The sequence below is a fragment of the Panulirus ornatus genome, chromosome 37 (assembly GCF_036320965.1).
Source record: "Panulirus ornatus isolate Po-2019 chromosome 37, ASM3632096v1, whole genome shotgun sequence".
Taxonomy (NCBI): Eukaryota; Metazoa; Arthropoda; class Malacostraca; order Decapoda; family Palinuridae; genus Panulirus; species Panulirus ornatus.
Window position 1 is genome coordinate 5,179,180 of NC_092260.1, and position 13,573 is coordinate 5,192,752.

The window sequence follows — 13,573 nt, forward strand, 5'->3', positions numbered from 1 at the left end:
TTTTGTGTACTCCGTTACTATATAATAGTCAAAATCATTAGTTATTTTGTGTACTCCGTTAGTATATAATAATCATAATCATTAGTTATTTTGTGATCTCCGTTACTATATAATAATCATAATCATCAGTTATTTTTGACCTCCGTTACTATATAATATCATAATCATCAGTTATTTTGTGTACTCCGTTAGTATATAACAATGATAATCATCAGTTATTTTGTGTACTACGTTAGTATATAATAATCATAATCATCAGTTATTTTGTGTACTCCGTTACTATGTAATAATCATAATCATCAGCCATTTTGTGTACTCCGTTACTATATAATAATCATGATCATCAGTTATTTTGTGTCCTCCGTTACTATATAATAACAATAATCATCAGTTATTTTGTTTACTCCGTTACTATATAGTAATCATAATCATCAGTTATTTTGTGCGCTATGTTACTATATAATAATTATAATCATCAGTTATTTTGTGCCCCCTTTTACTATATAATTATAATTATCATCAGTTATTTTGTCTCCTCCGTTACTATATGATAATCATAATCATCAGTTATTTTGTGCACTATGTTACTATATAACAATCATAATCATCAGTTATTTTGTGACCTCCGTTAATATAAAACAATTAGTTATTATGTTTACTGAGTTACTATATAATAATCATAATCATCAGTTATTTTGTGTGCTATGTTACTATATAATAATCATAATCATCAGTTATTTTGTGACCTCCGTTACTATATAATAATCATAATCATCAGTTATTTTGTGACCTCCGTTACTATATAATAATCATAATCATCAGTTATTTTGTGTACTCCGTTTCTATATGATAATCATAATCATCAGTTATTTTGTGTACTCCGTTACTATACAATAATCATAATCATTAGTTATCTACTTTACTCCGTTACTATATAATAATCATAATCATCAGTTATTTTGTGACATCCGTTACTATATAATAATCATAATCATCAGTTATTTTGTGTACATCTTTACTATATAATAATCATAATCATCAGTTATTTGTGTAATCCGTTACTATATAATAATCATAATCATCAGTTATTTTGTGACCTCCGTTACTATATAATCATCATAATCATCAGTTATTTTGTGTACTCTGTTACTATATAATAATCATAATCCTCAGTTATTTTGTGTACTCCCCTACTATATAATAATCATAATCATCAGTTATTTTGTGACCTCCGTTACTATATAATAATCATAATCATCAGTTATTTTGTGTACTGTGTTAATATATAATAATCATAATCATCAGTTATTTTGTGTACTCCGTTAGTATATAATAATCATAATCATCAGTTATTTTGTGTACTCCGTTAATATATACTAATCATGATCATCAGTTATTCTGTGACCTCCGTTACTATATAATAATCATAATCATCAGTTATTTTCTGTACTCCGTTAGTATATATTAATCATAATCACCAGTTATTTTTTTATACTCAGTTAATATATAATAATCATAATCATCAGTTATTTTGTGACCGCCGTTGCTATATGATAATCATAATCATTAGTTATTTTGTGTACTATGTTACTATATAATAATCATAATCATCAGTTATTTTGTGACCTCCGTTGCTATATAATAATAATAATCATCAGTTATTTTGTTTACTCCGTTGCTATATAATAATCATAATCGTCACTTATTTTGTGACCTCCGTTACTATATAATAATCATAATCATCGGTTATTTTGTGTACATCGTTACTATATAATAATCATAATCATCAGTTATTTTGTGTACTCCGTTACTATATAATAATCATAATCATCAGTTATTTTGTGACCTCCGTTACTATATAATAATCATAATCATCAGTTATTTTGTGACCTCCGTTACTATATAACAATCATAATCATCTCTTATTTTGTGACCTCCGTTACTATATAATAATGATAATCATCGGTTATTTGTGTACATCGTTACTATATAATAATCATAATCATCAATTATTTTGTGTACTCCGTTACTATATAATAATCATAATCATCAGTTATTTTGTAACCACCGTTACTATATAATAATCATAATCATCAGTTATTTTGTGTACTCCGCTACTATATAATAATCATAATCATCAGTTATTTTGTGTACTCCGTTGCTATATAATAATCATGATCATCAGTTATTTTGTGACCTCGGTTACTATATAATAATCATAATCATCAGTTATTTTGTTTACTTCGTTAGTATATGATAATCATAATCATCAGTTATTTTTTGTGCTATGTTACTATATAATAATCATAATCATCGGTTATTTTGTGTATTCCGTTACTATGTAATAATCATAATCATCAGTTATTTTGTTTAGTCTGTTACTATATAATAATCATAATCATCAGTTATTTTGTGCACTCCGTTACCATATTATAATCATAATCATCAGTTATTTTGTGACCTCCTTTACTATATTATAATCATAATCATCAGTTATTTTGTGTACTCCGTTACTATATGATAATCATAATCATCAGTTATTTTGTGTACTCCGCTACTATATAATAATCATAATCATCAGTTATTTTGTGACCTCCGTTACTATATAATAATCATAATCATTTAATTTGTTTACTGTGTTACTATATAATAACCATAATCATCAATTATTTTGTGTACTCCGTTAGTATATGATAATCATAATCATCAGTTATTTTGTGACCTCCATTACTATAAAATAATCATAATCATCAGTTATTTTGTAGCCTCCGTTACTATATAATCATAATCATCAGTTATTTTGTGTACTTCGTTAGTATATGATAATCATAATCATCAGGTATTTTGTGTACTATGTTACTATATAATAATCATAATCATCAGTTATTTTGTGTACATCGTTACTATATAATAATCATAATCATCAGTTATTTTTTGTACTCCGTTACTATTTAATAATCATAATCATCAGTTATTTTTTGACCTTCGTTATTATATGATAATCATGATCATCAGTTATTTTGTGACCTCCGTTTCTATATGATAATCATAATCATCAGTTATTTTGTGTACTCCGTTACTATATAATAATCATAATCATCATTTATTTTGTGACCTCCGTTGCTATATAATAATCATAATCATCAGTTATTTTGTGTACTCCGTTACTATATAATAATCATGATCATTAGTTATTTTGTGTACTCCGTTACTATATAATAATCGTAATCATCAGTTATATTGTGACCTCCGTTACTATATAATAATCATAATCATCAGTTATTTTGTGTACTCCGTTAGTATAAAATGATCATAATCATCAGTTATTTTGTGTACTCCGTTACTATATAATAATCAAAATCATCCATTATTTTGTGGCCTCCGTTGCTATATAATAATCATAATCATCAGTTTTTTTGTGTACTATGTTACTATATAATAATCATAATAATCAGTTATTTTGTGACCTCCGTTACTAGATAATAATAATAATCATCAGTTATTTTCATTACTCCGTTACTATATAATAATCATAATCATCAGTTATTTTGTGTGCTATGTTACTATATAATAATCATAATCATTAGTTATTTTGTGACCTCCGTTACATATAATATTCATAATCATCAGTTATTTTGTGTACTCCGTTACTATATAACAATCATAATCATCAGCTATTTTGTGACCTCCGTTACTATATAAGAATCATAATCATCGGTTATTTTGTGTACATCGTTACTATATAATAATCATAATCATCAGTTATTTTGTGTACTCCGTTACTATATAATAATCATAATCATCAGTTATTTTGTGACCTCCGTTACTATATAATAATCATAATCATCAGTTATTTTGTGTACTCCGTTACTATATAATAATCATGATCATCAGTTATTTTTTGACCTCCGTTACTATATAATAATCATAATCATCAGTTATTTTGTGTACTTCGTTACTATATAATAATCATAATCATCAGTTATTTTGTGTACTCCGTTACTATATAATAATCATAATCATCAGTTATTTTGTGTACTCCGTTACTATACAATAATCATAATCATCGGTTATTTTGTGTACTCCGTTACTATGTAATAATCATAATCATCAGTTATTTTGTTTACTCTGTTACTATATAATATCATAATCATCAGTTATTTTGTGACCTCCGTTACATATATATCATAATCATCAGTTATTTTGTGACATCCGTTACTATATAATAATCATAATCATCAGTTATTTTGTGTAATATGTTACTATATAAAAATCATAATCATCAGTTATTTTGTGTACTATGTTACTATACAATAATCATAATCATCAGTTATTTTGTGACCTCCGATACTATATAATAATCATAATCATCAGTTATTTTGTGTACTTCGTTAGTATATAATAATCATAATCATTAGTTATTTTGTGTACTCCGTTACTATATAATAATCATAATCATTAGTTATTTTGTGTTCTCCGTTACTATATAATAATCATAATCATCAGTTATTTTGTGTACTCCGTTACTATATAATAATCATGATCATTAGTTATTTTCTGTCCTCCGTTACTATATAATGATCATAATCATCAGTTATTTTCTGTACTCCGTTACTATATAATAATCGTAATCATCAGTTATATTGTGTACTCCTTTAGTATATAATAATCATAATCATCAGTTATTTTGTGTACTCCGTTACTATATAATAATCATAATCATCAGTTATTTTGTGTACTCCGTTACTATATAATAATCATAATCATCAGTTATTTTGTGACCTCCGTTACTATATAATAATCATAATCATCAGTTATTTTGTGTACTCCGTTACTATATAATAATCATAATCATCAGTTATTTTGTGTACTCCGTTACTATATAATAATCATAATCATCAGTTATTTTGTGTACTCCGTTACTATATAATAATCATAATCATCAGTTATTTTGTGTACTCCGTTACTATATAATAATCATAATCATCAGTTATTTTGTGTACTCCGTTACTATATAATAATCATAATCATCAGTTATTTTGTGACCTCCGTTACTATATAATAATCATAATCATCAGTTATTTTGTGTACTCCGTTACTATATAATAATCATAATCATCAGTTATTTTGTGTACTCCGTTACTATATAATAATCATAATCATCAGTTATTTTGTGTACTCCGTTACTATATAATAATCATAATCATCAGTTATTTTGTGACCTCCGTTACTATATAATAATCATAATCATCAGTTATTTTGTGTACTCCGTTACTATATAATAATCATAATCATCAGTTATTTTGTGTACTCCGTTACTATATAATAATCATAATCATCAGTTATTTTGTGTACTCCGTTACTATATAATAATCATAATCATCAGTTATTTTGTGTACTCCGTTACTATATAATAATCATAATCATCAGTTATTTTGTGTACTCCGTTACTATATAATAATCATAATCATCAGTTATTTTGTGACCTCCGTTACTATATAATAATCATAATCATCAGTTATTTTGTGTACTCCGTTACTATATAATAATCATAATCATCAGTTATTTTGTGTACTTCGTTAGCTATATAATAATCATAATCATCAGTTATTTTGTGTACTCGTTACTATATAATAATCATAATCATCAGTTATTTTGTGTACTTCCGTTACTATATAATAATCATAATCATCAGTTATTTTGTGTACTCCGTTACTATATAATAATCATAATCATCAGTTATTTTGTGACCTCCGTTACTATATAATAATGATAATCATCAGGTATTTTTTGTACTCCGTTACTATATAATAATCATAATCATCAGTTATTTTGTAGCCTTCGTTACTATGTAATAATCATAATCATCAGTTATTTTGTGTAATATGTTACTATATAAAAATCATAATCATCAGTTATTTTGTGTACTATGTTACTATATAATAATCATAATCATCAGTTATTTTGTGTACATCGTTACTATATAGTAATCATAATCATCAGTTATTTTTTGTACTCCGTTGCTATATAATAATCATAATCATCAGTTATTTTGTGACCTCCGTTACTATATAATAATCATAATCATCAGTTATTTTGTGACCTCCGTTACTATATAATAATCATAATCATCAGTTATTTTGTGACCTCCGTTACTATATAATAATCATAATCATCAGTTATTTTGTGAACTCCGTTACTATATAATAATCATAATCATCAGTTATTTTGTGTACTCCGTTACTATATAATAATCATAATCATCAGTTATTTTGTGTACTCCGTTACTATATAATAATCATAATCATCAGTTATTTTGTGTACTCCGTTACTATATAATAATCATAATCATCAGTTATTTTGTGTACATCGTTACTATATAATAATCATAATCATCAGTTATTTTGTGTACTCCGTTACTATATAATAATCATAATCATCAGTTATTTTGTGTACTCCGTTACTATATATAATCATAATCATCAGTTATTTTGTGTACTCGTTACTATATAATAATCATATCATCAGTTATTTTGTGACCTCCGTTACTATATAATAATCATAATCATCAGTTATTTTGTGACTCCGTTACTATATAATAATCATAATCATCAGTTATTTTGTGTACTCCGTTACTATATAATATCATAATCATCAGTTATTTTGTGTACTCGTTAGTATATAATAATCATAATCATCAGTTATTTTGTGTACTCCGTTACTATATAATAATCATAATCATCAGTTATTTTGTGACCTCCGTTACTATATAATAATCATAATCATCAGGTATTTTTTGTACTCCGTTACTATATAATAATCATAATCATCTGTTATTTTGTGACATCCGTTACTATATAATAATCATAATCATCAGTTATTTTTGTACCTCCGTTACTATATAATATCATAATCATCAGTTATTTTGTGTACTCCGTTAGTATATAATAATCATAATCATCAGTTATTTTGTGTACTCCGTTACTATATAATAATCATAATCATCAGTTATTTTGTGACCTCGTTACTATATAATAATCATAATCATCAGTTATTTTGTGTACTCCGTTACTATATAATAATCATAATCATCAGTTATTTTGTGTACTCGTTACTATATAATAATCATAATCATCAGTTATTTTGTGTACTCCGTTACTATATAATAATCATAATCATCAGTTATTTTGTGTACTCCGTTACTATATAATAATCATAATCATCAGTTATTTTGTGTACTCCGTTACTATATAATAATCATAATCATCAGTTATTTTGTGACCTCCGTTACTATATAATAATCATAATCATCAGGTATTTTTTGTACTCCGTTACTATATAATGATCATAATCATCAGTTATTTTGTGTACTTCGTTAGTATATAATAATCATAATCATCAGTTATTTTGTGTACTCCGTTACTATATAATAATCATAATCATCAGTTATTTTGTGTACTCCGTTACTATATAATAATCATAATCATTAGTTATTTTGTGTACTCCGTTACTATATAATAATCATAATCATCAGTTATTTTGTGTACTTCGTTACTATATAATAATCATAATCATCAGTTATTTTGTGTACTCCGTTACTATATAATAATCATAATCATCAGTTATTTTGTGACCTCCGTTACTATATAATAATCATAATCATCAGGTATTTTTTGTACTCCGTTACTATATAATAATCATAATCATCAGTTATTTTGTGACATCCGTTACTATATAATAATCATAATCATCAGGTATTTTTTGTACTCCGTTACTATATAATAATCATAATCATCAGTTATTTTGTGTACTTCGTTAGTATATAATAATCATAATCATCAGTTATTTTGTGTACTCCGTTACTATATAATAATCATAATCATCAGTTATTTTGTGTACTCCGTTACTATATAATAATCATAATCATCAGTTATTTTTTGTACTCGTTACTATATAATAATCATAATCATCAGTTATTTTGTGTACTTCGTTACTATATAATAATCATAATCATCAGTTATTTTGTGTACTCCGTTACTATATAATAATCATAATCATCAGTTATTTTGTGTACTTCGTTAGTATATAATAATCATAATCATCAGTTATTTTGTGTACTCCGTTACTATATAATAATCATAATCATCAGTTATTTTGTGACCTCCGTTACTATATAATAATGATAATCATCAGGTATTTTTTGTACTCCGTTACTATATAATGATCATAATCATCAGTTATTTTGTGTACTTCGTTAGTATAAAATAATCATAATCATCAGTTATTTTGTGTACTCCGTTACTATATGATAATCATAATCATCAGTTATTTTGTGTACTCTGTTACTATATAATAATCATAATCATTAGTTATTTTGTGTACTCTGTTACTATATAATAATCATAATCATCAGTTATTTTGTGTACTTCGTTACTATATAATAATCATAATCATTAGTTATTTTGTGTACTCCGTTACTATATAATAATCATAATCATCAGTTATTTTGTGTACTTCGTTACTATATAATAATCATAATCATTAGTTATTTTGTGTACTCCGTTACTGTATAATGATCATAATCATTAGTTATTTTGTGTTGGATAATAATGTATATATCTGCTGCTTGTTTGGTGTTGGTGTCGTGAACATTCTTGTGTTATTATAATTCCTATCTCTTGGACACACCCCAGTCTGACCCCTCCAGCAGCTACGCTTAGGTTAGGTTAGGTTAGGTTAGGTTAAGGTAGGTTCGGTCAGGTTAGTTAGGTTAGGTTAGGTTAGTTAGGTTAGGTTAGGTTAGGTCACGTCAGGTTAGGTTAGGTTAGGTTAGGTTAGGTTAGGTTAGGTTAGGTTAGTTAGGTTAGGTTAGGTTAGTTAGGTTAGGTTAGGTTAGGTCACGTCAGGTTAGGTTAGGTTAGGTTAGGTTAGGTTAGGTTAGGTTAGTTAGGTTAGGTTAGGTAAGGTACGGTTAGGTTAGGTTAGCTTTGTTAGGTTAGCTTAGTTAGGTTAGGTTAGGTTAGGTTAGGTTAGGTTAGGTTAGGTTGGGTCAGGTTAGGTTAGGTTAGGTTAGGTTAGGTTAGGTTAGGTTAGGTTAGGATAGGTTAGGTTAGGTTAGGTTAGGTTAGGTTAGGTTAGGTTAGGTTAGGTTAGGTTAGGTTAGGTTAGGTTAGGTTAGGTTAGGTTAGGTTAGGTTAGGTTAGGTTAGGTTAGGTTAGGTTAGGTTAGGTTAGGTTAGGTTAGGTTAGGTTAGGTTAGGTTAGGTTAGGTTAGGTTAGGTTAGGTTAGGTTAGGTTAGGTTAGGTTAGGTTAGGTTAGGTTAGGTTAGGTTAGGTTAGGTTAGGTTAGGTTAGGTTAGGTTAGGTTAGGTTAGGTTAGGTTAGGTTAGTTAGGTTAGGTTAGGTTAGGTTAGGTTAGGTTAGGTTAGGTTAGGTTAGGTTAGGTTAGGTTAGGTTAGGTTAGGTTAGGTTAGGTTAGGTTAGGTTAGGTTAGGTTAGGTTAGGTTAGGTTAGGTTAGGTTAGGTTAGGTTAGGTTAGGTTAGGTTAGGTTAGGTTAGGTTAGTTAGGTTAGGTTAGATTAGGTTGGGTCAGGTTAGGTTAGGTTAGGTTAGGTTAGATTAGGTTGGGTCAGGTTAGGTTAGGTTAGGTTAGGCTAGGTTAGGTTAGGTTAGATTAGGTTGGGTCAGGTTAGGTTAGGTTAGGTTAGCTTAGTTAGGTTATTTTAGGTTAGGTTAGGTTAGGTTAGGTTAGGTTAGCTTTGTTAGGTTAGGTTAGGTTAGGCTAGGTTAGGTTAGGTTAGGTTAGGTTAGGTCACGTCAGGTTAGGTTAGGTTAGGTTAGGTTAGGTTAGGTTGGGTCAGGTTAGGTTAGGTTAGGTTAGCTTAGTTAGGTTGGTTAAGCTAGGTTAGGTTAGGTTAGGTTAGGTTAGGTTAGGTTGGGTCAGGTTAGGTTAGGTTAGGTAGCTTAGTTAGGTTGGTTAAGCTAGGTTAGGTTAGGTTAGGTTGGTTAGGTTAATGGTTGTAGTCATAACTGTGAGAGTGACGTAGTTTGTAATCCATAATTAAGGTTTGGATAAATTTCTGTCAAATGTTTTGAATATATATTTACCATCACCAGACGTGATGAACTTCATTATCAAGATATGACAATGTGGGATTTATATTAACATAACTTGTATTACAACATGACTTGTATTACAACATAACTTGTATTACAACATGACTTGTATTACAACATGACTTGTATTACAACATGACTTGTATTACAACATAACTTGTATTACAACATAACTTGTATTACAACATGACTTGTATTACAACATAACTTGTATTACAACATGACTTGTATTACAACATAACTTGTATTACAACATAACTTGTATTACAACATGACTTGTATTACAACATAACTTGTATTACAACATAACTTGTATTACAACATGACTTGTATTACAACATAACTTGTATTACAACATGACTTGTATTACAACATAACTTGTATTACAACATGACTTGTATTACAACATAACTTGTATTACAACATGACTTGTATTACAACATAACTTGTATTACAACATGACTTGTATTACAACATGACTTGTATTACAACATAACTTGTATTACAACATAACTTGTATTACAACATGACTTGTATTACAACATAACTTGTATTACAACATAACTTGTATTACAACATGACTTGTATTACAACATAACTTGTATTACAACATAACTTGTATTACAACATGACTTGTATTACAACATAACTTGTATTACAACATGACTTGTATTTTATCATTGTATAATTAATACAATAACTCAGGATAACAAAGCCTCTCTACATTACTGATAATGAAACTAGGATGTAGTAACGATAATGTGGCCAACCAGCAGCCTGGCTACGGCTCCCGTGAGGCTGGTGCCAGGCTGTAGCTACGGTCCCCGTGAGGCTGGTGCCAGGCTGTAGCTACGGCCCCCGTGAGGCTGGTGCCAGGCTGTAGCTACGGCCCCCGTGAGGCTGGTGCCAGGCTGTAGCTACGGCTCCCGTGAGGCTGGTGCCAGGCTGTAGCTACGGCTCCCGTGAGGCTGGTGCCAGGCTGTAGCTACGGCCCCCGTGAGGCTGGTGCCAGGCTGTAGCTACGGCCCCCGTGAGGCTGGTGCCAGGCTGTAGCTACGGCCCCCGTGAGGCTGGTGCCAGGCTGTAGCTACGGTCCCCGTGAGGCTGGTGCCAGGCTGTAGCTACGGCCCCCGTGAGGCTGGTGCCAGGCTGTAGCTACGGCCCCCGTGAGGCTGGTGCCAGGCTGTAGCTACGGCTCCCGTGAGGCTGGTGCCAGGCTGCTGACCCCCAGACTTGATGGTCAGACATCCACCCTCTCCTCCACCACCCCCACCCCAGGATCCACCTCAGGATCCTAACCCACCACCAAATCCACCTCCAAACCCACCACCAAATCCACTTCCAAACCCACCACCAAATCCACCTCCTGAACCACCACCAAATCCACCTCTGACCCACCACCAAATCCACCTTCTGACCCACCACCAAATCCACCTCCTGACCCACCACCAAATCCACCTCCTGACCCACCACCAAATCCACCTTCTGACCCACCACCAAATCCACCTCCTGACCCACCACCAAATCCACCTCCTGACCCACCACCAAATCCACCTCCTGATCCTGACCCACCGCCTAATCCACCTCCTGACCCACCACCTAATCCTCCTCCTGACCCACCACCAAATCCACCTCCTGACCCACCACCTAATTCTCCTCCTGACCCACCACCTAATCCACCTCCTAATCCTGACCCACCACCTAGTCCACCTCCTGATCCACCACCAAATCCACCTAATCCTGACCCACCACCTAATCCACCTCCTGACCCTGATCCACCACCTAATTCACCCCCTGACCCACCACCTAATCCACCTCCTGACCCCCCACCAAATCCAACTCCTGATCCTGACCCACCACCTAATCCACCTAACCCACCACCTAATCCACCTCCTGACCCACCACCAAACCCACCTCCTAATCCTGACCCATCACCTAATCCACCTCCTGATCCTGACCCACCACCTAATCCACCTCCTAATCCACCTCCTAAATGACCTCCTGACCCACCACCTAATCCACCTCCTGACCCACCACCTAATCCACCTCCTGACCCCCCGCCAAATCCAACTCCTGATCCTGACCCACCACCTAATCCACCTAACCCACCACCTAATCCACCTCCTGACCCACCACCTATTTCACCTGACCCACCACCTAATCCACCTGACCCACCACCAAACCCACCTCCTAATCCTGACCCATCACCTAATCCACCTCCTGATCCTGACCCACCACCTAATCCACCTCCTAATCCACCTCCTAAATGACCTCCTGACCCACCACCTAATCCACCTCCTGACCCACCACCTAATCCACCTCCTGACCCCCCACCAAATCCACCTCCTGATCCTGACCCACCACCTAATCCACCTCCTAACCCACCACCTAATCCACCTCCTGACCCACCACCTATTTCACCTCCTGACCCACCACCAAATCCAACTCCTGACCCCCCACCAAATCCACCTCCTGATCCTGACCCACCACCTAATCCACCTCCTAACCCACCACCTAATCCACCTCCTAACCCACCACCTAATCCACCTCCTGACCCATCACCTAATCCACCTCCTGATCCTGACCCACCACCTAATCCACCTCCTAAATGACCTCCTGACCCACCACCTAATCCACCTCCTGACCCACCACCTAATCCACCTCCTGACCCCCCACCAAATCCACCTCCTGATCCTGACCCACCACCTAATCCACCTCCTAACCCACCACCTAATCCACCTCCTAACCCACCACCTAATCCACCTCCTAACCCACCACTTAATCCTTCACCTGATCCTGATCCACCATAAGATCCACCTCCTGATCCTGATCCACTGCCTGATTCAGAGCCACCAACAGATATTGATCCACCAATGGATCCTGAAGCGCTGCCTGACGCTCCAGATCCACTTGCTGATCCACTAAGTGCTCCTGATCCACTTGCTGATCCACTGAATGCTCCTGATCCACTTGCTGATCCACTGAGTGCTCCTGATCCACTTGCTGATCCACTGAGTGCTCCTGATCCACTTGCTGATCCAGTAAGTGCTCCTGATCCACTTGCTGATCCACTGAGTGCTCCTGATCCACTTGCTGATCCACTAAGTGCTCCTGATCCACTTGCTGATCCACTAAGTGCTCCTGATCCACTTGCTGATCCAGTAAGTGCTCCTGATCCACTTGCTGATCCACTGAGTGCTCCTGATCCACTTGCTGATCCACTAACAGCCACTGAGCTGCTCCAGGAGGTGGTTCCCAGTCCACACAAGGCACAATGTTTTCTCTTGGCTTCTCTGGTGGATCGGCTGAGCGGATCATCCACCCGAGCGGTGGTGGCCCGTCTGCCCCGGGATCCGGTGCCGGAGCCCGAGGCGCTCACGGTGCCGGAGAGTGAGCCCAGTTTGGTGCTCACGGTACCAGACACAGTCACGGATCCTGCCCCACTCCACTTCCTCCTG

General features: G+C 33.5%; 1 protein-coding gene across 1 annotated transcript in view; it reads right to left on the minus strand.

Annotated features, from left to right (window-relative positions):
• Window positions 1–10,084: 10,084 nt before the first annotated feature.
• The window catches only part of LOC139760467 (uncharacterized), a 15,261-nt gene continuing 11,772 nt past the window's right edge, over window positions 10,085–13,573 (minus strand). The window contains exon 2 of the mRNA XM_071683737.1: window positions 10,085–13,573. This exon is cut by the window's right edge and continues 237 nt beyond it. Coding sequence (XP_071539838.1) covers window positions 11,410–13,573 — 2,164 coding nt within the window. The 3' untranslated portion in view covers window positions 10,085–11,409.